A 22,865-nucleotide genomic window follows, 5' to 3' on the forward strand; every position below is an offset into this window, starting at 1 on the left:
TTGTTTAGAACTAAAAGGGCTTTTACATTTTTTTAAATAAGCTTTAATTGCTTTAAGTGTATGATTATTGAACCCTTATATGTGTGTTGTTACTGCTGAATGTAGATCAATGACAGGAACAAGCTCTCGTGAACTAGCCTCTAGTTTGAGCAAACAGAATTATGGCGGTTTTCATCGTCTCCACTTACCTCTGTCCTGTGAAGATTCTTACTAAGCTAGTGAGAGGATGACAATAATACAGATAAAGTTTATTAAAGTACTGTCCTGAAACGTCCTGTTTTGACCCATCTGTCCCAACTGTGAAAAACAACATATGTAGCTAAAAAATGTTAAAGGAATCCAAACATTTCAGTTACTTTAATGTGTGGTCAAGCTGAGCCCATATTTAGCAGTGATGCATGTCTTTGTCATAGGTTTTTAATGCCAAACTTGCCAAATAATGATTTATTAGGGGATATTTAATATATTCTACATTTTGTGCTATTATGTCCTTGTTTTGCTGCTTCATTGAGCTCTCGTGTCTTATCAGATATATTCTTTAACAGTTGTCTCAATGTTTATACACAAAGATGCATACGTATATCCAATATGGTTTTGACCACAAAATGCTTACTCCAACAAATCATTAAGCTATGTAATTAATGACTTAAAGTAAAATATTATTTGACATTAAAAATATATTCATAAAAAAAAATGATATCTCAAAGGAAATGGAATATGTTACATGACAATATATATTTTTAAATCCTGTCAAGTGAGGTACAAAACCAGCTGTGGTCTTGCAGGTTATATGTGAAGTTTCTTTTTATTTTGCATGGTCCTGTTCCTGAAAAAGAAACATATTGATTACACTGTAAAGGCCAAAGGTTGATTTGTTATTGTTTTTGATCATGTGGAAATGGGTTACTTCACAATAACCACTATCATTTTCTTCACTAGTACATATTAAAGTACATTCTTCTTCAAATAAATAAAAATACATCACAAAAGTGGTCCACTGTTCATCCCATTTGGTTTATTTTAGCTCAATACAGAGATCAGAAGTAGGTAGTTGCATGGCATGACAGTTTACATTGGGGAATGACACATCTGAAGTGAGTGATCAGGGGTCACAGGGGTCAGCCACTCGGCCAGTGAACACCATGGTGTTGATGGTGGACTCTCGGATGAGCAGGAGGAAGGGCTTGTTGGCCACAAACAACTCCCGGTTTGAGTTTATGGAACGGCCGACGGCCATTACAGCCGTGGCAGCAGCCGCCTCACTGCCTTCCTCATTCACCTGCAACAGTTAATTTCTTAAGTTACTGGACAAAAAATGTTTTGAAAGTTTATCATTTTCATTGATATAATAAAGTTTATCGATGAGTGCCCCAGCCGATGCACGTTTGATCTGTTCACTTGCTTGTTGACGTTTGTTTCCCCAGCTACTTTTAGTGATGATCATTATGGATTTTTTAATCATGATCCTTATGATGGATACTATACATACCTCTAGGAATGCTTTATGGAATGCATCGGAAATGTACAGATCATTCGCCTCATCTTCAAGGATGCCTGGCAGGCTGGCGTCCTTGGGGCTGAAGAGGTCCTCGAGCCCCATGGCCTGCAGTTTCTCCTTCAGACTGAAGCTGTCTTCAATGCGGAAGCGTGGCAGATGCACCGACACTGAGGTTTCCCTCATGTTATGCAGCCAGCCAGTCAGCTTCTTCAAGTCCAGGTTCTCCTCCACCTTAGAACATCATCGGCAGAGCGAAAACTCAGTGTGATATAGTACTGTACACTATAATTGCCAGTGAACAGTGTAAATGATGACAGTTGGCACCCACCTCAGACAGGGGTGTGTCTTTGAGAGGTAGGATCAGCACCATGGTGATGTCATCTCCACGGTACGGCAGTTCCAGCACCTGCACCTTGTCTTCCGTGAACCTGCCGTAGTGGAACTTGGTTTCCTGGTACATCATGGACACTGGGCACGTCTTGGATTTACTCACATAGAAGTCAGCCTTGAAGACGTTCTTTTTGTCAAATTTGCTTTTCCACTGACCCTGTGAGACAGCAGAGATGACATTTGAATGGAAGGAAATGGGTGCCTGGGTGGTGGATAAGGAAGGCCGTGGAGGAAAAAAATTAAGTAGTTTTGGCTCAAAGGCCCTCCATAGGCAGAGAGGAAATAAACTCAACACACCTTGAAATAGATTGTGTTGACCAGGACCAGCACAGTGTTGGAGTTCAGTGAGTCCTTCGGCAGGGTGTTCTGAATCCTGTTCTCAGTCTTGTTTGCAATCCAATCGTTGATGGTCACCCGTGACAGTTCTGGCTTCTCCTAAAAGACCCATGGTCACAGAATTGCATTTCTACATGTCTAGAATTACTTTGGTTCAGAAAGTATTCACACTCCTTGACTTTTTCCACATTTTGTTATGTTACAGCCTGAATTTAAAATGGATTACATTTAGACTTTGTCACTGGCCTACACACAATATCCCATAATGTCAAAGTGGATGTTTTGAGAAATGTTTACAAATGAATAAAAAATGAAAAGCTGAAATATATTGAGTCAATAAGTATTCAACCCCTTTTTTATGGCAAGCCTAAATACGATCAGGAGTACAAATGTGCTTAACAAGTCACATAATACGTTGCATGGACTCACTCTGTGTGCAATAAGTGTTTAATATTATTTTTTAACGACTACCTCATCTCTGTACCCCACACATACAATTATCTATCTGTACGGTCCCTCAGTCGAGCAGTGAATTTCAAACAGATTCAACCACAAAGACCAGGGAGGTTTTCCAATGCCTGTAAATAAGATTTCTGTGTTTCATTTTCTATACATTTGCAAAAATGTCTAAAAACACGTTTTCACTTTGTCATTATGGGGTATTGTGTGTAGATGGGTGAGAAAAAATATATTTAATCAATTTTGAATTCAGGCTGTAACAAGAAAATGTGGAATAAGTCAAGGGGTATGAATACTTTCAGAAGGCACTGTAATTATTCAGCTGTGTGACTGCAGATAAAGACCATGTAGTAATGGTGCATGTAATTGATTAGACTTAACGCTGTGCCATTATAGTTATGTGGTTTAACTCTTGAACACACATTGTTATTAAAGAGTATATAATATCTATTTGTGATGTGTGAAAATTCTAAATTAAGCTGTAGGCTATAGACAATGCAAGAAGGAAAGACCTTAAAGTTGAGTGGCATGAGTTTGGCTCCATACACCAGCTCACTGATATTCTGGTAAATCTCATTGAATGCCAGAGACTTTTCTCCAAAAAGACGGTTGGCTGAGATCAGTTCTGTCGTCTTGTCTTTCTTGCGGTACAGGCGACAGTTTAGCTTGGCGAAGAAGAAATGCACTTGGTCCGACGTCTTCTCTTTGATTGTGTCAAACTCAAACACCTGAATTGAGATTGAGACAGAGATCAGACATTGGGATGCCCTGAGCTGTTATTTGGTTGTGGCCATTCATTTAAAAAGAACATGTTTATCACTAGAGGAACAAGAAAAAGTGAACATGTGAATTTACAGTAACCCCACATTTCTAAGTTCTTCCTGCCTAATGTGGATGAAAAAATGCTGAATGTGTCATGTACTTGTTAATGTATAGTAAGTCTCAATCTTGGTTTTATATTTTGGCCTTTTGATGTTGGTTACCAGGCCTATTTAACAGTCCTGTGGGCTACGCTTCAGACCCCTTACATTCATAATCTGTTTTAGCGTGTTGTTGCAGGCGCCCAGCTTGGTCATAGCAAAGGCTGAGGAGATGCTGATAGGAGACATGAAGATGTTTGACTCGCTGGATTTTCCCTGGGCTAGCTGCTTAAACAGGGACAGGGCGAAGCGACTGTTGGCCTTGGACAGCTCCCACACCCGGGGATTGGTGTTCTCAGGGACTTTCTCCGGGATAGCGTCCCCTGTCGGAGCTTCGTCCTCGGGGCTGCGGTAGACGCACCTGGGCTCCAGGGGCACGTCTTTGGGCTTGGCATTGCAGATGTCTTTGAACGCCTGGGAGGTTGAGAGCAAGGGCAATAGCAGCCCCAGCGTCCACACAAACTGGGGAAGCCTCATTCTGCGGGGAGATGGGTCTGGGTCAGGGTATAGCAGGGCAGTGATGGAAAAAGTACCAATTTGTCATACTTGAATAAAAGTAAAGATACCTTAATAGAAAATGACTCAAGTAAAAGTGAAAGTCACCCAGTAAAATACTACTTGAGTAAAAGTCTAAAAGTATTTGGTTTTAAATATACTTAAGTATCAAAAGTAAAAGTATAAATAATTTCACATTCCTTATATTAAGCAAACCAGATGGCACCATTTTGTTTTTGAATTTTATGGACAGCCAGGGACACACTCCAAAATTCAGACATAATTTACGAACTAAGTGAATCTTTCAGATCAGGTAGTAGAGATGACCAGGGATGTTCTCTTGATAAGTGCTTGAATTGGACCATTTTCCTGTCGAGCTAAGTATTCAAAATGTACCTTTGGGTGTCAGGGAAACTATGGAGAAAAATGTACATTATTTTATTTTGAAATGTATGGAAGTAAAAGTTTTAAAAAGTTGTACAAAATATAAAGTAAGGTACAGATACCAACAAAAAAAACCTGACTTAAGTAGTACTTTAAAATATGTTTACCTAAGTACTTTACACCACTGTAGCAGGGTTATTCAATCTCTTTGGTCATTGGTCAATGGCTAATTTAGAAACCAGCTGTCTCTTTAGACTCTGGCTGATCGATGGCATGTATCCTGAGTGGCGCAGCGGTCTAAGGCACTGCATCACAGTGCTAGAGGCGTCACTACAGACCCGGGTCTGATCTCGGGCTATCACAACCGGCCGTGATTGGGAGTCCATATAGGGGAGCACAATTGGCCCAGTGTCGTCTGGGTTAGGGGAGGGTTTGGCCGGGGTAGACCATCATTGTACATACGAATTTTGACTTGCCTAGTGAAATAAAATGTAAATGTAGGGATCAATGAAGTATCAGGGGAAGGGGAAACTACCAGACACTGCAGCCAAAGACAGGAGGAAAATAGGTGAAAACTACTTCTCCAGTAGGAATTCCCGATCACACGTATAGGCGATGTTGGCTAGCTAAACTCATGCGCAGAAACAAGTCATCAGATCTAACTGTCATCTTGCGCCGAACTGTGCATTTGCAGGCCGTCAAATCAAAGGCACTCCTTCAATATAAAGTTGTTTTTGACTCAAATTTGTCAGTTTGCCACCTTTCACCAGGTTAGAGTGATAACATGTTCAACTACTAAAGACATTGGCTCAAATCTAGGTTGAGGCTTTAGGGATTTGAAAAATGAACCAAAAGGAATACTTTTTCACTTCTCTCATTGACTTCTCAAACCCCAAACCTGGTCTGTTTTGCAAGTGTTCCAGAAAGTCTTGCGAAGTTGTGCCTCTAGGTCTCGAGCAGTGGTTCCCAATGTTTTTATAGTCCCGTAACCCTTCAAACATTCAACCTCCAGCTGCGCCCCTCTAGCACCAGGCAGTGTTGCCAACTCCTCAGTAAGGAAAGTAGCTATTGGCTGTCCTAAAAGTCCCTAAATAACGTAATCGCCTAATTTGCATAATTGACCATGTGCATGTAATTGTGATGGACGCTGTAGGAGAGAGGAATACCATCGTGGGAGACACAAAAAGGGAGTAAAAAACACCCTAAATATGTTTAGCACTACAAATGAGCAAGCTGGAGAGAGTGGCACACACAGCGAATAATAACCAGATATTTGAGGCCATACTCCTCCTTCAGCACTTTATGGACCCCATTGTTAATCCACATCATAACAGAGGCATTGTCAGTCCCTATCCCCAGGAGTTTCTCTTTTTTAAGACAACACTTCTCGAGGAAAGCCACAACAGCACAGGCTATAGATTTGGCATCTCCTCCCTCCAACTCAACATGCCCCAGAAATGTTGATACAATTGTCTGCTTGGTGTCACTAAAGTACCTTATCACAACCCCCAGGTACTTAGAAACACTTACATCCGTGCACTCATCGAGGAGGAGGCTGAAACGCTGGTCACCCACATCTGCGACCAACATTTTCAGAAAGTATGGTGCTAGAACACCATTAATCATTACTGTGCACTTTTTCCTGTGCATTTTGAAGTGGGTAGCAGCAGTGGAGTCTGAGAAAGCAGCTCTACATGCTTCTCCAATGTGCCAGCATAGAACAGTGTTCAGCGATAGCTAATGCCATGGTGGCCTCAGCCTTTTTTGCAGAGTCAATTTTTTTTAACCATAAATGGCAGCTTGTTTTGGGTGGAACTGTTATAATGCTTTTGCCCTTTGAGTATGTTTATGAGTTGTCATGTGTTTTTTTACATCACTAAGTCTGGAGTAGAAATCAGCCTTACAATACAGGCAGTATGTCCGTGTATCATCTCCAATATACGGCTTCAACCAGCCTTTGAATTCAGGGTTTGATTCCCACTCCTTGTATTGATGAGCTAGCCAGCTAGATGTTTAGCTTATGTCACAGAGGCACACACAAAGTGGACAAGGTGAGTAAGTGACTGAGGCTGCGTGAGTCAAATGCAGTGATTTATTTTTGTGCAGAGATTTATTTTAGACAAAGAACATTTGTCTAAAATACATCCCGCCCTGAATGTAAGCCAGGGCGGGATCAGCCAGCGGCGGCTTACATTTACATTTAAGTCATTTAGCAGACGCTCTTATCCAGAGCGACTTACAAATTGGTGCATTCACCTTATGACATCCAGTGGAACAGCCACTTTACAATAGTGCATCTAAATCTTTTAGGGGGGGGGGTGAGAAGGATTACTTATCCTATCCTAGGTATTCCTTAAAGAGGTGGGGTTTCAGGTGTCTCCGGGAGGTGGTGATTGACTCCGCTTGTCCTGGCGTCGTGAGGGAGTTTGTTCCACCATTGGGGGGCCAGAGCAGCGAACAGTTTTGACTGGGCTGAGCGGGAACTGTACTTCCTCAGTGGTAGGGAGGCGAGCAGGCCAGAGGTGGATGAACGCAGTGCCCTTGTTTGGGTGTAGGGCCTGATCAGAGCCTGGAGGTACTGAGATGCCGTTCCCCTCACAGCTCCGTAGGCAAGCACCATGGTCTTGTAGCGGATGCGAGCTTCAACTGGAAGCCAGTGGAGAGAGCGGAGGAGCGGGGTGACGTGAGAGAACTTGGGAAGGTTGAACACCAGACGGGCTGCGGCGTTCTGGATGAGTTGTAGGGGTTTAATGGCACAGGCAGGGAGCCCAGCCAACAGCGAGTTGCAGTAATCCAGACGGGAGATGACAAGTGCCTGGATTAGGACCTGCGCCGCTTCCTGTGTGAGGCAGGGTCGTACTCTGCGGATGTTGTAGAGCATGAACCTACAGGAACGGGCCACCGCCTTGATGTTAGTTGAGAACGACAGGGTGTTGTCCAGGATCACGCCAAGGTTCTTAGCGCTCTGGGAGGAGGACACAATGGAGTTGTCAACCGTGATGGCGAGATCATGGAACGGGCAGTCCTTCCCGGGAGGAAGAGCAGCTCCGTCTTGCCGAGGTTCAGCTTGAGGTGGTGATCCGTCATCCACACTGATATGTCTGCCAGACATGCAGAGATGCGATTCGCCACCTGGTCATCAGAAGGGGAAAGGAGAAGATTAATTGTGTGTCGTCTGCATAGCAATGATAGGAGAGACCATGTGAGGTTATGACAGAGCCAAGTGACTTGGTGTATAGCGAGAATAGGAGAGGGCCTAGAACAGAGCCCTGGGGGACACCAGTGGTGAGAGCGCGTGGTGAGGAGACAGATTCTCGCCACGCCACCTGGTAGGAGCGACCTGTCAGGTAGGACGCAATCCAAGCGTGGGCCGCGCCGGAGATGCCCAACTCGGAGAGGGTGGAGAGGAGGATCTGATGGTTCACAGTATCTAAGGCAGCCGATAGGTCTAGAAGGATGAGAGCAGAGGAGAGAGAGTTAGCTTTAGCAGTGCGGAGCGCCTCCGTGATGCAGAGAAGAGCAGTCTCAGTTGAATGACTAGTCTTGAAACCTGACTGATTTGGATCAAGAAGGTCATTCTGAGAGAGATAGCGATAGAGCTGGCCAAGGACGGCACGTTCAAGAGTTTTGGAGAGAAAAGAAAGAAGGGATACTGGTCTGTAGTTGTTGACATCGGAGGGATCGAGTGTAGGTTTTTTCAGAAGGGGTGCAACTCTCGCTCTCTTGAAGACGGAAGGGACGTAGCCAGCGGTCAGGGATGAGTTGATGAGCGAGGTGAGGTAAGGGAGAAGGTGTCCGGAAATGGTCTGGAGAAGAGAGGATAGGGTCAAGCGGGCAGGTTGTTGGGCGGCCGGCCGTCACAAGACGCGAGATTTCATCTGGAGAGAGAGGGGAGAAAGAGGTCAGAGCACAGGGTAGGGCAGTGTGAGCAGAACCAGCGGTGTCGTTTGACTTAGCAAACGAGGATCGGATGTCGTCGACCTTCTTTTCAAAATGGTTGACGAAGTCATCTGCAGAGAGGGAGGAGGGGGGATTCAGGAGGGAGGAGAAGGTGGCAAAGAGCTTCCTAGGGTTAGAGGCAGATGCTTGGAATTTAGAGTGGTAGAAAGTGGCTTTAGCAGCAGAGACAGAGGAGGAAAATGTAGAGAGGAGGGAGTGAAAGGATGCCAGGTCCGCAGGGAGGCGAGTTTTCCTCCATTTCCGCTCGGCTGCCCGGAGCCCTGTTCTGTGAGCTCGCAATGAGTCGTCGAGCCACGGAGCGGGAGGGGAGGACCGAGCCGGCCTGGAGGATAGGGGACATAGAGAGTCAAAGGATGCAGAAAGGGAGGAGAGGAGGGTTGAGGCAGAATCAGGAGATAGGTTGGAGAAGGTTTGAGCAGAGGGAAGAGATGATAGGATGGAAGAGGAGAGAGTAGCGGGGGAGAGAGAGAGAAGGTTGGGACGGCGCGATACCATCCGAGTAGGGGCCGTGTGGGAAGTGTTGGATGAGAGCGAGAGGGAAAAGGATACAAGGTAGTGGTCGGAGACCCGGAGGGGAGTTGAAATGGGGTTAGTAGAAGAACAGCATCTAGTAAAGATGAGGTCGAGCGTATTGCCTGCCTTGTGAGTAGGGGGGGGAAGGTGAGAGGGTGAGGTCAAAAGAGGAGAGGAGTGGAAAGAAGGAGGCAGAGAGGAATGAGTCAAAGGTAGACGTGGGGAGGTTAAAGTCGCCCAGAACTGTGAGAGGTGAGCCGTCCTCAGGAAAGGAGCTTATCAAGGCATCAAGCTCATTGATGAACTCTCCGAGGGAACCTGGAGGGCGATAAATGATAAGGATGTTAAGCTTGAAAGGGCTGGTAACTGTGACAGCATGGAATTCAAAGGAGGCGATAGACAGATGGGTAAGGGGAGAAAGAGAGAATGACCACTTGGGAGAGATGAGGATCCCGGTGCCACCACCCCGCTGACCAGAAGCTCTCGGGGTGTGCGAGAACACGTGGGCGGACGAGGAGAGAGCAGTAGGAGTAGCAGTGTTATCTGTGGTGATCCATGTTTCCGTCAGTGCCAAGAAGTCGAGGGACTGGAGGGAGGCATAGGCTGAGATGAACTCTGCCTTGTTGGCCGCAGATCGGCAGTTCCAGAGGCTACCGGAGACCTGGAACTCCACGTGGGTCGTGCGCGCTGGGACCACCAGATTAGGGTGGCCGCGGCCACGCGGTGTGGAGCGTTTGTATGGTCTGTGCAGAGAGGAGAGAACAGGGATAGACAGACACATAGTTGACAGGCTACAGAAGAGGCTACGCTAATGCAAGGAGATTGAATGACAAGTGGACTACACGTCTCGAATGTTCAGAAAGTTAAGCTTACGTAGCAAGAATCTTATTGACTAAAATGATTAAAATGATACAGTACTGCTGAAGTAGGCTAGCTGGCAGTGGCTGCGTTGTTGACACTACACTAATCAAGTCGTTCCGTTGAGTGTAATAGTTTCTACAGTGCTGCTATTCGGGGCTAGCTGGCTAGCTAGCAGTGTTGATTACGTTACGTTGCGTTAAAAGAACGACAATAGCTGGCTAGCTAACCTAGAAAATCGCTCTAGACTACACAATTATCTTTGATACAAGGACGGCTATGTAGCTAGCTATGTAGCTAGCTACGATCAAGCAAATCAAACCGTTGTGCTGTAATGAAATGAAATGAAAATGTGATACTACCTGTGGAGCGAAGCGGAATGCGACCGGGTTGTTGACTGGGAAGTTAATTCGGTAGACGTTGGCTAGCTGTTAGCTAGCTAGCAGTGTCTCCTACATTAAGGACGACAAATAGCTGGCTAGCTAACCTCGGTAAATTAAGATAATCACTCTAAGACTACACACTCTAAACTACACAATTATCTTGGATACGAAGACAGCAAAGACAACTATGTAGCTAGCTAACACTACACTAATCAAGTCGTTCAGTTGAGTGTAATAGTTTCTACGGTGCTGCTATACGGTGGACGTTAGCTATATGGCTAGCTGCTGGGCAGTAGACTACGTTAGGACGACGAAATACGATAATTACGCAATTATCTTTGATACAAAGACGGCTATGTAGCTAGCTAAGAAGAAATGGCTAAGATTAGACAAATCAAACCGTTGTACTATAATGAAATGTAATGAAAAGTAATGAAAAGTAATACTACCTGCGGACTACCTGCAGACCGAAGTGCGAATGCGACCGCTCGCTCCAACCCGGAAGTGCGCGATTCATTTGCAGTCTGGACGCGGAGGGGTGAACATCTCCTGCTCTGACTGCAGCTGGGAGGGACTGCTGCGTGAGGACTGGGCCGCCTGTGAGTGCTTTGGGACGGGTGCCCACGGCAGCACCCGCTGCTCGTTGAGGAGAGTAAGAATGATACATGCTTTCACGTCAGAGTCTCCAAAAACACCAGAGAAAGTCGCTAGTCAATTTTTTAAAAGTGTGTTGCGAGAGGGGTCTGAATACTCGCTAAATATAGCGACAAAGTCGCTAAGTTAGCAATGCTGGCACCAGGGTCAGCGCACTCTTAAATGTAGTTTTTTTGCCAACATTGTAAGCCTGTCAGACACACACTATACAACATTTATTAAACATAAGAATGAGTGTAAGTTTGTGTCACAACCTGGCTACTGGGAAGTGGCAAGGACCAAGGCACAAATAATACATCATTTTGCTCTTTATTTAACCATCTTACATATAAAACCATATTTGTTAATTGAAAATGGTCAATAACTAACCACATAACTCTGCAATGTTGGGTTGTATTGAAGAGAGTATCAGTCTTCATTCATTTTCCGCACACAGTCTGTACCTGTATTTAGATTTCATGCTAGTGAGGGCCGAGAATCTACTCTCACATAGGTACGTGGTTGCAAAGGGCATCAGTGTCTTAACAGCACGATTTGCCAAGGCAGGATACTCTGAGCGCAGCCCAATCCAGAAATCTGGCAGTGGCTTCTGATTAAATTAAATTCTCAGAACCACTTGTTGCAATTTCGATGAGGCTCTCTGGTACAGATATAAGTGGACTGGGGGCAGGGCATGAAAGGGATAACGAATCCAGTTGTTTGTGTGATGTTTCGGGAAAGTACCTGCCTAATTGCGTACTGCTATATCACACTTAACATTGTCTATAAACTTGTTCATTTGCACACAAAAAAAATCCTACGATGGAAAGACCTGTGTGTTGTCCTTGTTAACGCAGACAGAGAAGAGCTCCAACTTCTTAATCATACCTTCAATTTTGTCCCGCACATTGAATATAGTTGCGGAGTCCCTGTAATCCTTTCTGATAATTCAGGCGAGAAAAACATCACCCAGATAGGCTAGTTGTGTGAGGAACTCATCATGCAAGCAGTCAGACAAGTGAAAATTATGGTCAGTAAAGGAAACTTTAAGCTCCTCTCTCAATTCAAAAAACATGTCAATTACTTTGCCCCTTGATAACCAGCACACGTCTGTCTGTATGTTGTAAAAGCGTTACATGGTCGCTGCCCATATCATTGCATAGTGCAGAAAATACACGAGAGTTCGGGGCCTTGCTTTAACAAAGCAAAACCATTTTCACTGTAGTGTCCAAAACATCTTTCAAGCTGTCAGGCATGGCCTTGGCAGCAAGCGCCCCCTGTGGATGCTGCAGTGTCCCCAAGTGGCGTTGGGAGCAACTGCTTGCACACGCGTTACCACACCACTAGGTCTCCCTGTCATGGCTTTTGCGCCATCAGTACAGATACCAACATGAGCTGCAGCTACATTCCCTCGAGAGTGCAACGGTTAATGTGATTGGATGTTAATTATTTGACTAGGCTACCTGTATTTGACAGTGTGTTGTTATTTGAACACTAGATGGTTGAATTTTATTTTTGGCAGTGAAAGAAGGCTACTCAGGTGAGATAAATACTTCACCCAAATGTATACCCCCAGTTGGAAAATATAAATGGACTGTTTGTTTTATTTGGCGTACCCCAGTTTGGGAATACCTGGTCTAGACCAACTGCGTTGCTATAGTGGTGCTATTTCCCCTCATGCAGATTCGATCTTTAAGATACCTTGAAATACTGCTGTGTTAATCATTCAAAACAATCCAAATATAATTCCAATAATAGCATGTCATACCATAGGCTTAAACCTGAACGCATTCAATTTAACTTTCATCCATCCCCCTCCCTAAGTCACCAGCCGCCACTGCAGCACACATTTTAACCAACACCATAACACTTTTGAAAATGACTTCCACAGTCCAACATTTTCTTCACATCGTGGGAGCCCGCTGTAAAATAGTGAAATGCAAAGTACAGAAAATGAACCAAAGCAAACACGGGAACTATCAATTTACGATTTGGGGATAATTCATAATTTTAAAAGAATTTAGCTCAGTTAGCTCTCCCAATATGGGATATTTTAATAACACATTAGGGGTATGTAATGGTATCACCTTATCAGAGGCAGCAAACAGTGAGTGGACGTTACATTTTCTTTAATGTGTATAATATTTTGTCCAGGTCTTGTAAAGTTTGGATGTGTGCAAAACCTCATGATATTTATAATTATGTCAACTCTAGAGTGCCATCTAAGCAACTACACATTGAAAAACAAATACAAATGTTTAAGTTTGAAGACTTAAAAGATATTATATTTTATGTTGAAGCTTTGAGTTGTGTTTATTCAGCTAGCCATTGAGAAATGAATACCTGTTTCTAGCCTCAATATGTGGGATCTTTGAACATGCAATTATAAGCCAATCTCACCATGGCATAACCTTTTTAAACCATATTAAACTCTCCGTAACAATGTTATGAATTGACGCCTTACCTGAGGTAAATTTCCTTGTAAGTAAATGACTGTGCGGAACGTAAAAATAATCGGCTGCGATTTGAGCTGGCGAGTCCCTCATTAGGGGACAGGGTCAGTGTCCTGCAGTGCGCCGGGGCTGTAGAAAGGACCATTTACTCAGCTCAACCTTTGAAGTATTGATCGTTGGTCCCACATCCTGTGACCCAATGTTCTAATGTCTTCGCAAGTATTTGTTCATATGAAATGATACAAATAGAACCAAATGCACAGAGAATTGTCACAGTGAAGAACAAAAAAGTACAGGCTCATTCGTATAATCGTACATACTAATATTGATGTAGCAACAGCAAACTGTCTTTAGCCTGCTTAAATACCCCATACAATAGACAAGAAATGCACGTCTTTGACAAAAATGTTGCTCTATGCCATATGAACAGCTGTGTGTGTGTGTGTAGAACTACAAAAGATGGTTAAAAGTCATCAGTTACACAATATTGTTTAATTACAGTCCCTGCCAGTAAATAATCACTGTTGCACATAAGTTACATTTACTTCAAACTTCCACTTCTCAAAGAAACAAAACAAAAGCAATTGTCTTATACAAATGCAATCCCATTTTCACACAGTGAATTCTTTAACAAAGAAAAATGGTATAAGACCTATATCCAAATTGGAGAAATCTCATTCTAAACATTCCTTAAGGGAGTATAATATAAAAACAATGTTGAAGTTAAACTTGTACCTTCATTTAAGCAAACTCTTACATGAAAACTTGGGTAGTAGTAATCAAAAGCAATTACATTTCCCAAAGTTAGAAAATATGTAAAAAATAAATGGAAAAAAAATACAACAGCAGCCCATTTTATAACAAGGAATTCAATTTGAGTGGAAGCAATGAGTGTGTTCAGCGTGAACAAGAAAACAATCTGAAATGAAGCGGTCTCTCCCATTGGGACATGGCCGCTCACACGGAAATCAATTCCCTGCCAGGGTGGTTTAATGTGTCATCCTATGTTACTTATTTTTTAACTCATCATATGATTGCTAAAAAGGACAACGAAGTCCAAAGTAAACAATTCCACAGTATTTAGTCAAATGAATCACTGAACAAGACATTCTTGGCAAAGAATTCAGAAGTTACTCGTATCTTGGTGTATGGCTATCCTACTGTCAAGTGTTACTGTGTTTACCCAATACTTGTCTTAATGATCATATCTCACACACACACACACACACGTGCACACGCACACACACAATTTAAATTAGAAAGTATAAATTAAGACTATTGTGATCTCTACACAACTTCCAAAACATTCCTTTTAGAAGGGTCTTTTTTTATTTAACTTGTCAAGTCAGTTTAGAAAAATTCTTATTTACAATGACGGCCTACCCCGGCTAAACCCTAACAATGCTGAGCCAATTGTGCGCCACCCTATATGGGACTCCCAATCATGGCCGGTTGTGACACAGTCCAGGATCGAACCAGGGTCTGTAGTGACGCCTCGAGCACTGAGATGCAGTGCCTTAGACTGTTGCGACACTCGGGAACCCCTCCATAGGATCGAAAAACCCCTCGGAAAAGACAGAATCTCTGTCCTCAAATTCTGGCGAGCCTAACACCATCTAAAACACAGACCAAACAACGCTACGTGACAGACAAAACATGCCAAACTATTTCCCTGGGTTTCTATTTAACAGACACCAAATGGCTATGTAAACAAATAGGCAAGTTTCCCCGGTATCAATGGATCTTTAATATTAGCGCGTCACAGTTTTACAATTGTAAAACTCGTAAAGACGTTAGTGCTGCAAGACTTCAAGGAAACTCACCACCCCCCCCAGAGAATCTGGCACTGAACTCCTTTGTCTCAGAAAGGATAAGCGGTTCCTCGGCTCTGCAATGGAAATCAGCCGATTGACTCATGTTTCCAGGGCTGATTCGTAGAGACCATTTAATATAAATGCTGACTCCTGAAGGAGTTTAATTAACAGTTGCAAGTTGATGTACTGTATAGACAAACCTACATGTATGCATGATAAACTTTGAAATAGTCAATAGCCTGCTGGAAGGCAAGTCACATTTCTTAAGCTTCAATCAATAATCAACAATAGAGCAACTGAGACCAGACAGTATTCAAAAGATAGCAGTGAAGGTATGGAGCGAAGAGAATTCCTATGCAGATACTATGCAAAGGATCACATTTACTAAGCACTCGTGAATTTTGCCCCTATTTTTTTCTAATTAAATGAATACTTCAAAAACATTTTCAAGGACATTCAAGGACATTTTCAAACATGCATGTTTAAGTTTCAATATTATATTAATTTGAAAAAAGGTTAAAATGTTGCACCAGCACAAATACTTAATTATGAAAATATAATTGAGCAACAGACGGTGCTTTAAAACAGCTCAATTCAAAATGGTTCCCTCAATGATGGGCCAAGATCATAATACCGTAACTGCAAAAACAAAGACACAAAATTGTGAAAATGTATGCAAACGATGTAATTTGACAGACCAAGAAAAGTAGTTAACTTAAGAGTTAATTAGCTTTCCCAATGCGAGCAATGGTAGTTCCTTCCTCTTCATGCAAAGAAAATGTTAAATTCTGATAGCTGTTCTTGACCACAGCATGTTAAGAAGTAGCCTAACATGCCGACTACACCGGGCACATGCGTGGGTCCGCTTGTGCCATCATGCACATGTTGATTTTGTCCATCCACACCAGATGCAGTCAGGACACAGGTTGAAATATCAAAACTCTTATTAAACTATATTAATTTGGGGACAGGTCGAAACATGAAATATTCATGGACATTTAACTAGCTAGCTTGCTGTTGCTAGCTAATTTGTCCTGGGATATAAACATTGAGTTGTTATTTTACCTGAAATGCACAAGGTCCTTTTTTTCTGGATCTTTGTAGAATTTTGACCCATTCAGTCACAAAATGTTGCGTTCTCTACTCCAACATTTAAACCACAGATAAAAGGAGAAACTAATATTTTATAGTAAACTCTCCTCCATTTGTAGTAGTCTTCTGTGGACTTTATTTGACAACTGGCAACCAACTTTAAGGTACATTACCACCACCAACTGGACTGGAGTGTGTACCTCAGTTCATCTATGTGTAAATTTATTTTGCAACGCAGTGTGGTCAGCAGGCAAAATAAATGTACACATACACGTTAATAATGTAATCTAAACTGCTCGCAGGTGTCTGCGTAGCCAGGTGTTAACCTGTTTCTCCCATCTCCTCATTGGTTTTCATGGAAAATATACCCAAGTGGGTGATTGAAAGCTGAACTGAGGTCCACACTCCAGTTGGTGGTGGTAATGCACCTTAGTTGGTTGCCAACCGCCATTTGAAGTCCACAGAAGAAGAGATTACTAGAAACGAAGTTTCACCTTTTATCTGTGGATTAATTGTCGGACTAGAGAACACACGATTTTGTGTGACTCAAAAATGGGTCAAAATTCTTCAAAAGATCCCAGGGAAAAAATAGAACCTGGTGCATTTCAGGTAAAATAACAACCCAATGTTTATATTCCAGGACAAATTAGCTAGCAACAGCAAGCTAGCTCAATGTCCATGAATGTTTCATGTGTTTCACCCTTTCCCCAAATGAATACACGTGTAGTCAGCATGTCACCCATGAAGCATGGCAATATAAAAAAATAAACATAAAAACCGGTGAGAGGTGAACCTTCTACACAGCAATTATATGTTTAAAACCGATCCAACCTAAATCTGTGCTTTTAAAGATCAAGATCGAGAGACCAGTATGTGTCTACAAAATAGTAACATACTTTTTTTGAGGCAAATAACTGAATAAATGTATCAAGAACATACAATACCGTTCAAAAGTTTATGGTCACTTAGAAATGTTCTTCTTTTCCATGAAAACATACAAGAAATTAGTTGCAAAATTAATAGGAAATATAGTTAAGATGCTGACATGGTTATAAATAATGATTGATTGAAATAAGTGTCCTTCAAACTTTGCTTTCGTCAAATAATCCTCCATTTGCAGCCTTGCAGACCTTTGGCATTCTAGTTGTCATTTTGTTGGGGTGAAATCTCTTCAGATTACCTCATGCTTCCTGAAGCACCTCCCACAAGTTGGATTGGCTTGATGGGCACTTCTTACATACCATAAGGTCATTGTAGGAGGAAATTGCTGCTCCCACAACAGCTCAATAGGGTTGAGATCCGGTGACTGTGCTGGCCCCTCCATTATAGACAGAATACCAGCTGACTGCTTCTTCCCTAAATAGTTATTGGATAGTTTGGAGCTGTGCTTTAAGTCACGAGGAGGAAATTGTCTCCAATTAAGCACCGTCCACAGGGTATGGCATGGTGTTGCAAAAGGAGGTGATAGCCTTCCTTTAAGATCCCTTTTACCCTGTACAAATCTCCCACTTTTCCACCACCAAAGCACCCCCAGACCATCACATTGCCTCCACCATGCGTGACAGATGGTGCTCCAGCCTCCTTTCATTTTTTTCTGCGTCTCACGAATGTTGTTCTTTGTGATCCGAACACCTCAAACTTAGATTAGTCTGTCCATAACACTTTTTCCCCCAATCTTCCTCTGTCCAGTGTCTGTTCTTTTGCCCATCGGAATCTTTTATTTTTATTGGCCAGTCTGAGATATGCCTTTTTCTTTGCAACTCTGCCTAGGAGGCCAGCATCCTGGAGTCCCCTCTTGTGTTTTGCGGGTACAATTAAATGAGGCTGCCAGTTGACGACTTGTGAGGCGTCTGTCTATCAAACTAGACACCAATGTACTTGTCCTCTTGCTCAGTTGTGCACCGGGGCCTCCCACTTCTCTTTCTATTCATTCTGGTAAAGGCCAGTTTGTGCTGTTCTGTGAAGGGAGTAGTACACAGTGTTGTATGAGATCTTCAATATCTTGCCAATTTCTCACTCTTGTTTCTCAGAACAAGAATAGACTGACGAGTTTCATTTTGAGCCTGTAATCGAACCCACAAATGCTGATGCTCCAGATACTCAACTAGTCTAAAGGACAGTTTTCAACTGGCTAAACAAAATTGCAAAAGGGTTTTCTAATGATTAATTAGCCTTTAAAAATGATCAACTTTGATTAGCTAACACAACGTGCCATTGGAACACAGGAGTGATGGTAAATGGGCTTCTGTACACCTATATTCCATTAAAAATCTGCTGTTTCCAGCTACAATAGTCATTTACAACATTAACTATGTCTACACTGCATTTCTGATCAATTTGAAGTTATTTTAAATGGGGGGGGGTGTTTATCTTTCAAAAACAAGGACATTTAAGTGACCCCAAACTTTTGAACGGTAGTATACATCTAATCTCAGACATCCCAATTCCTCAACACCGAGTCAAGTCACGGTAAATCTGTATGTTGACCCATCTCACTAAATTGGTAAATTAGCATCGCTGGCCTAGCTGCTAACACCCCGGTGACTCTCAACCAAGTCCTGAGGACTTTGATTTTCTCTGTAAAAGATCTGCATACCTTCAAGACAAAAGTGTGCATGATTAACCCACATTCGGAAAGGCAATGACTGAGCCTTTTATAGGTAGACATGTTGTATTGATGACACTGATGGAGGAACATGTCTCCTTATAAAAGGCTCAGTCATGTTGTATTGATGACACTACACTGATGGAGGAACATTCGTCCAAATACATAGAGCTATCTGAAACTGAACCGTAAGCATTACCTGAAGTTCAGTCCCAAATGCGATTGTTGTAGTTGATTTTACCATATGGTTTGACAGATGTATTGATAGTCATTTGACCTCTGGAACAACACTGCTCTTCAGATAACCAACATGAAGTTCCTGGCAGAAAGTCAGGGCTGTCAAAGCCACAGAGATCAAACAAATATATCATATGGAAATTCTTTCCGTATGGAAAGCAAGTCATGTGACCTTATGACAAAATATTTCTGGGCTATGTATGCACACAGCATAGTTGACTGCAGTTCTGTTCAGCCCCAGAACTACAGGTGCTTTTGCACAATTATATTTTATTTTCCTATGAAGTGCTCTAAAACTACTACAAAACAACCACCATAATTTAGCCACCACGATGGCTACACTACAACGCAATTAATTTCCCTCTACATGATACAGAGGTGACTAAAGCCAGATAACTTCTGTAACCACAAACATGCATGATGCCATGCCAATTAAGGGACTGTGTCCTCAACTCTGTCACAATTAATAAGGAGGGTTGAAGGACCATCAGTTATGATTAGCATGAAGAGTAATGCAAACTGCATTGAGTAGCCTATATTGTCCTCTTGATAACAGTCCTTTTCTATAATATTGCTAGATTGCTATCCAATGCTCTGACATGAGTGCAGACAAAGCATTGGGACAAACTGGGGAGAACTCAAAAAAAGGCAGCAACTTTTGAGGACTAATGGACATTTCAATGTCATGTGCACAGAAGGCAGAGAACTTCTCTAGGAGACGAATTGACTTAAGTCTGTCATTGTCTGGCTTTGAAAATACAGTATAATGTGTATATACACACAGTATAATGTGCATATACTGTACAAATACAGTACAGTATAATGTGTATATAGTCTATACATATACAGTGTAAGCCATTTCATATTTGAAATAAAATCTCAAAAAGTGAGATGTAACAAAAAATAAAAAAACATATTTAAATATTTCCATAAAGACAAAGATTAGATTTAAAATAAGTTTGACTAATCCAGTTGTTGGATATATTTTGAATTCAAATGGAATATCCCAGCCACCATTTCACAATATGACACCTTTGAATACATTCTGTGAATTCATCTTACCAAGAAGGACAGTAAGCTTGCAGTACTTAATTTCATAGTTCGCATGCATCTGGGAGTAACAAATTGCATCTGTGTGAGGGGTGGCGATAATTTAAGCACATAAAATATGTAAAAGTAATGCAGATAAAGCAACTGCAGCACTTAATTTGTTCATATTTGGGAAAAAGCACTTATTTGGTGTCATCAAAATGCCTTTCCTAGTCTCCTCTCACCCTGTGTGGTGGTGCTGTGGTTGTCTCCAGTGATGCGAACTGCTTTGCTAACTGTTGTTCTGCCTTAGCCCAGTTCAGTGGCCTGTCACCTCCTATGCATCGACCCCCATCTACAAATGATTAAAGCCTCCTCCAGGAACGTATCACAAACCCTTTTACTAGAGCAACTTCTTGGAAGTTAAAATAAATTAAAACTAGACAAATGTCTGCTGCGATTGGTGAAAAAGGTGCTCAGAGGAGTGGAGATGAGGAACTGAAAAGGGAATTTCACCTTTCCTGTAATTTGCGGTGTTATAGGTATGTTGACAGCATACCGGGTGTCACAATTGTTGAAGTGAACATGTCGTAACTCTACAGAAAAATACATCAATAATTTTACAGTAGATTGATGTATAAAAACAGAGTGGCTGTTTGAACCCTGCTCTGTACAACATGGCCAACACTATTAGGACCTTAGGGAGCAACCATGGCCATCTTGAACTACACGTTCTTAAAACAGAATGTGGTTTTAAATTTGACCTTTTAATGTTATATCCATCCTCAGGATGCAAATACTGTACATTTAATAAATACATATACTCAGTACAAACCATCCTTAAAGCTATGAAAGTGCAAATATGTTTTGTAGATCAAGGTCTCAAATTCCAGCCATGGGTCATGTCTGGCTTTGTTCCTGTTTCCTTTACTCCATATACCCAGTACCTCTGACCCCCCCATCAACAGGCAGACAGACGTATGCTTGACCCATGTTGTGATTCCCTCCCACCTAGCCCATCGCTGCATTTAAACCCAAAAGACGACAGCTTGAATGCCAAGCCAAAATGTATATATCCTTTTCCTCATCAGCCCCATACCAAAGCATGGGTGGTAGAGGCTGAAGTAAATATCCTGAAGGTGGTGGTAGTAGTGAGGGGAGATGCCAAAAGAGGGTCAAGCCACTGAAGTGGACACAAGGGAGCCTTTTCTTCTTGTTAAAATGTATCTGATAGTTTCATCTAAATCTTAAAATTGCCCAGTTGAAAGGCGTTCTCTGCCTTCAAGAGGCCAGTGTCATCTTCAATTTGTATTATCTTGGATATGGGCAAACATATTCACAGCCGTTTGCCAACAAGTATTGTTGCTATGCGATGGAGATATTTTGCTAAGATGTAAATGTCCTCCAGAGACCCAAGAGTCAAACTTAACGAAAAGCAAAAAAACAACAAACCAAAAAGAAGATAGGCGAATAACATTGCAGCTTAGAAACAAGAACTTACAATTAATTCCAAACACAAAGTCTGCATTTCAGGACATGCATATATGCTAAGCACAAATATTGCTGTAGCGATGCTACCAAAAAATACTAAATAAAATTGCACATTTTGAAGCTAACAGATGTAATTAATGTCAATGCGATTATGGTGGCCTTATCTATTTGAAACCAAGGAACTGGTCTCATCGTTATATTCTTCTTCTAATCATTATTGGGTTTGAGTTCATGGAATCTAAACATCTTGTTTCCAAGGCAGGGTGAGATTTTATATGAAAAAAAAATTCATTCACAGAACAAAAAAAACTAAAATGAAAAAATATTAAATTCAGGGCAGATACTGCTTAGTTGTAGACAGACTAAAGTTGCAAGTGTGCAAATTTGTGTTGTATCAAATGAAGTGCCGTTGTCTATGATGGCACTACATCCACATTTGCAAATCAGTGGCTTTTTCAGTTACTTCGATACTCCTAGCCCTTCTATCACAAATCCCTCTTTGTAAGAAACCTAGAACGGTCTCTTGCCATTTTAAGCAAGGAGAGAGGTGCCGCCTCTCTCTACACGTTTTGTAATCAAGTTAAAATTCTCTTAGTGGCGTCAATCAGATTTTGCAAATGTAGATGTAGGTAGGGTATACCAGACAGTTTGGAGGACCTGGTTGTGTGTCTCAAAATGACAGTAGAACGGTTCTAACGGTTCTAACGTTCAGAGGATGAAGGGTTTCCCAAGGCTCTATGTGGTTGACTGATCGGTTAGTTGTAGCTGTGGTGGTAATACCAGACTCCAGTTGTGTGGCTAGGAGCACAGGTGGACCACGCCGTTGGTCTTTCGGTCAGTGCCCCCAGCGATGGAGAGGTCTGCAGACAGGCTGAGGGACGAGGTCTTGCTGGTAAGGCAGGACAAACCACAGCTGGCCACACTGCCGTCCTGCAGCACACCACTGGGACCGTTACAGCCCTCACTGCAGAGAATGAAAGGTCGGAGAGAGATAGGAAGAAACAATGAATCAAACATTTTGTATTATTCTACATACATTTTTTTAAATGTTTTTAATCTTCATGAATTACATAATGACTTGTTAGTTAAGCCATTGACATTGAGAACAGTACAAGTAGCATCTCACTGGTGGTACTGACAGTGAATTCATGATTTTGTCACCTGAACCACATTGTTTCGTTGATCACAAGAGAAGCTTTGGTGAAACGCAGATCGCACTTTTATTTCAAGCATTCCTTCCTTTGTGCAACCATATACACCCAAAAGTATGTGGACATACTGCCTAGAAGCAACGTCAGCCCAATAACTATTCGGC

General features: G+C 42.2%; 2 protein-coding genes across 2 annotated transcripts in view; both read right to left on the minus strand.

Moving 5' to 3' along the window:
• Nucleotides 1-995: 995 nt before the first annotated feature.
• LOC118401506 (antithrombin-III-like) lies at nucleotides 996-13,444 on the minus strand. Its single transcript, XM_035799073.2, has 8 exons — nucleotides 13,294-13,444; nucleotides 10,646-10,832; nucleotides 3,712-4,081; nucleotides 3,196-3,411; nucleotides 2,186-2,323; nucleotides 1,827-2,045; nucleotides 1,490-1,729; nucleotides 996-1,279 (listed from the first exon to the last, which is right to left on the minus strand). Exons 1-8 carry the CDS (start codon nucleotides 13,373-13,375, stop codon nucleotides 1,103-1,105), a joined length of 1,629 nt encoding a protein of 542 aa, XP_035654966.1. The 5' UTR covers nucleotides 13,376-13,444; the 3' UTR covers nucleotides 996-1,102.
• A 311-nt stretch (nucleotides 13,445-13,755) lies between these two features.
• The window catches only part of LOC118401507 (roquin-1-like), a 35,680-nt gene continuing 26,570 nt past the window's right edge, over nucleotides 13,756-22,865 (minus strand). The window contains exon 19 of the mRNA XM_052475805.1: nucleotides 13,756-22,514. Coding sequence (XP_052331765.1) covers nucleotides 22,349-22,514 — 166 coding nt within the window. The 3' untranslated portion in view covers nucleotides 13,756-22,348. The remainder of the gene's footprint in view (nucleotides 22,515-22,865) is intronic.

The sequence above is a fragment of the Oncorhynchus keta genome, chromosome 22, assembly GCF_023373465.1.
Source record: "Oncorhynchus keta strain PuntledgeMale-10-30-2019 chromosome 22, Oket_V2, whole genome shotgun sequence".
Classification (NCBI taxonomy): domain Eukaryota; kingdom Metazoa; phylum Chordata; class Actinopteri; order Salmoniformes; family Salmonidae; genus Oncorhynchus; species Oncorhynchus keta.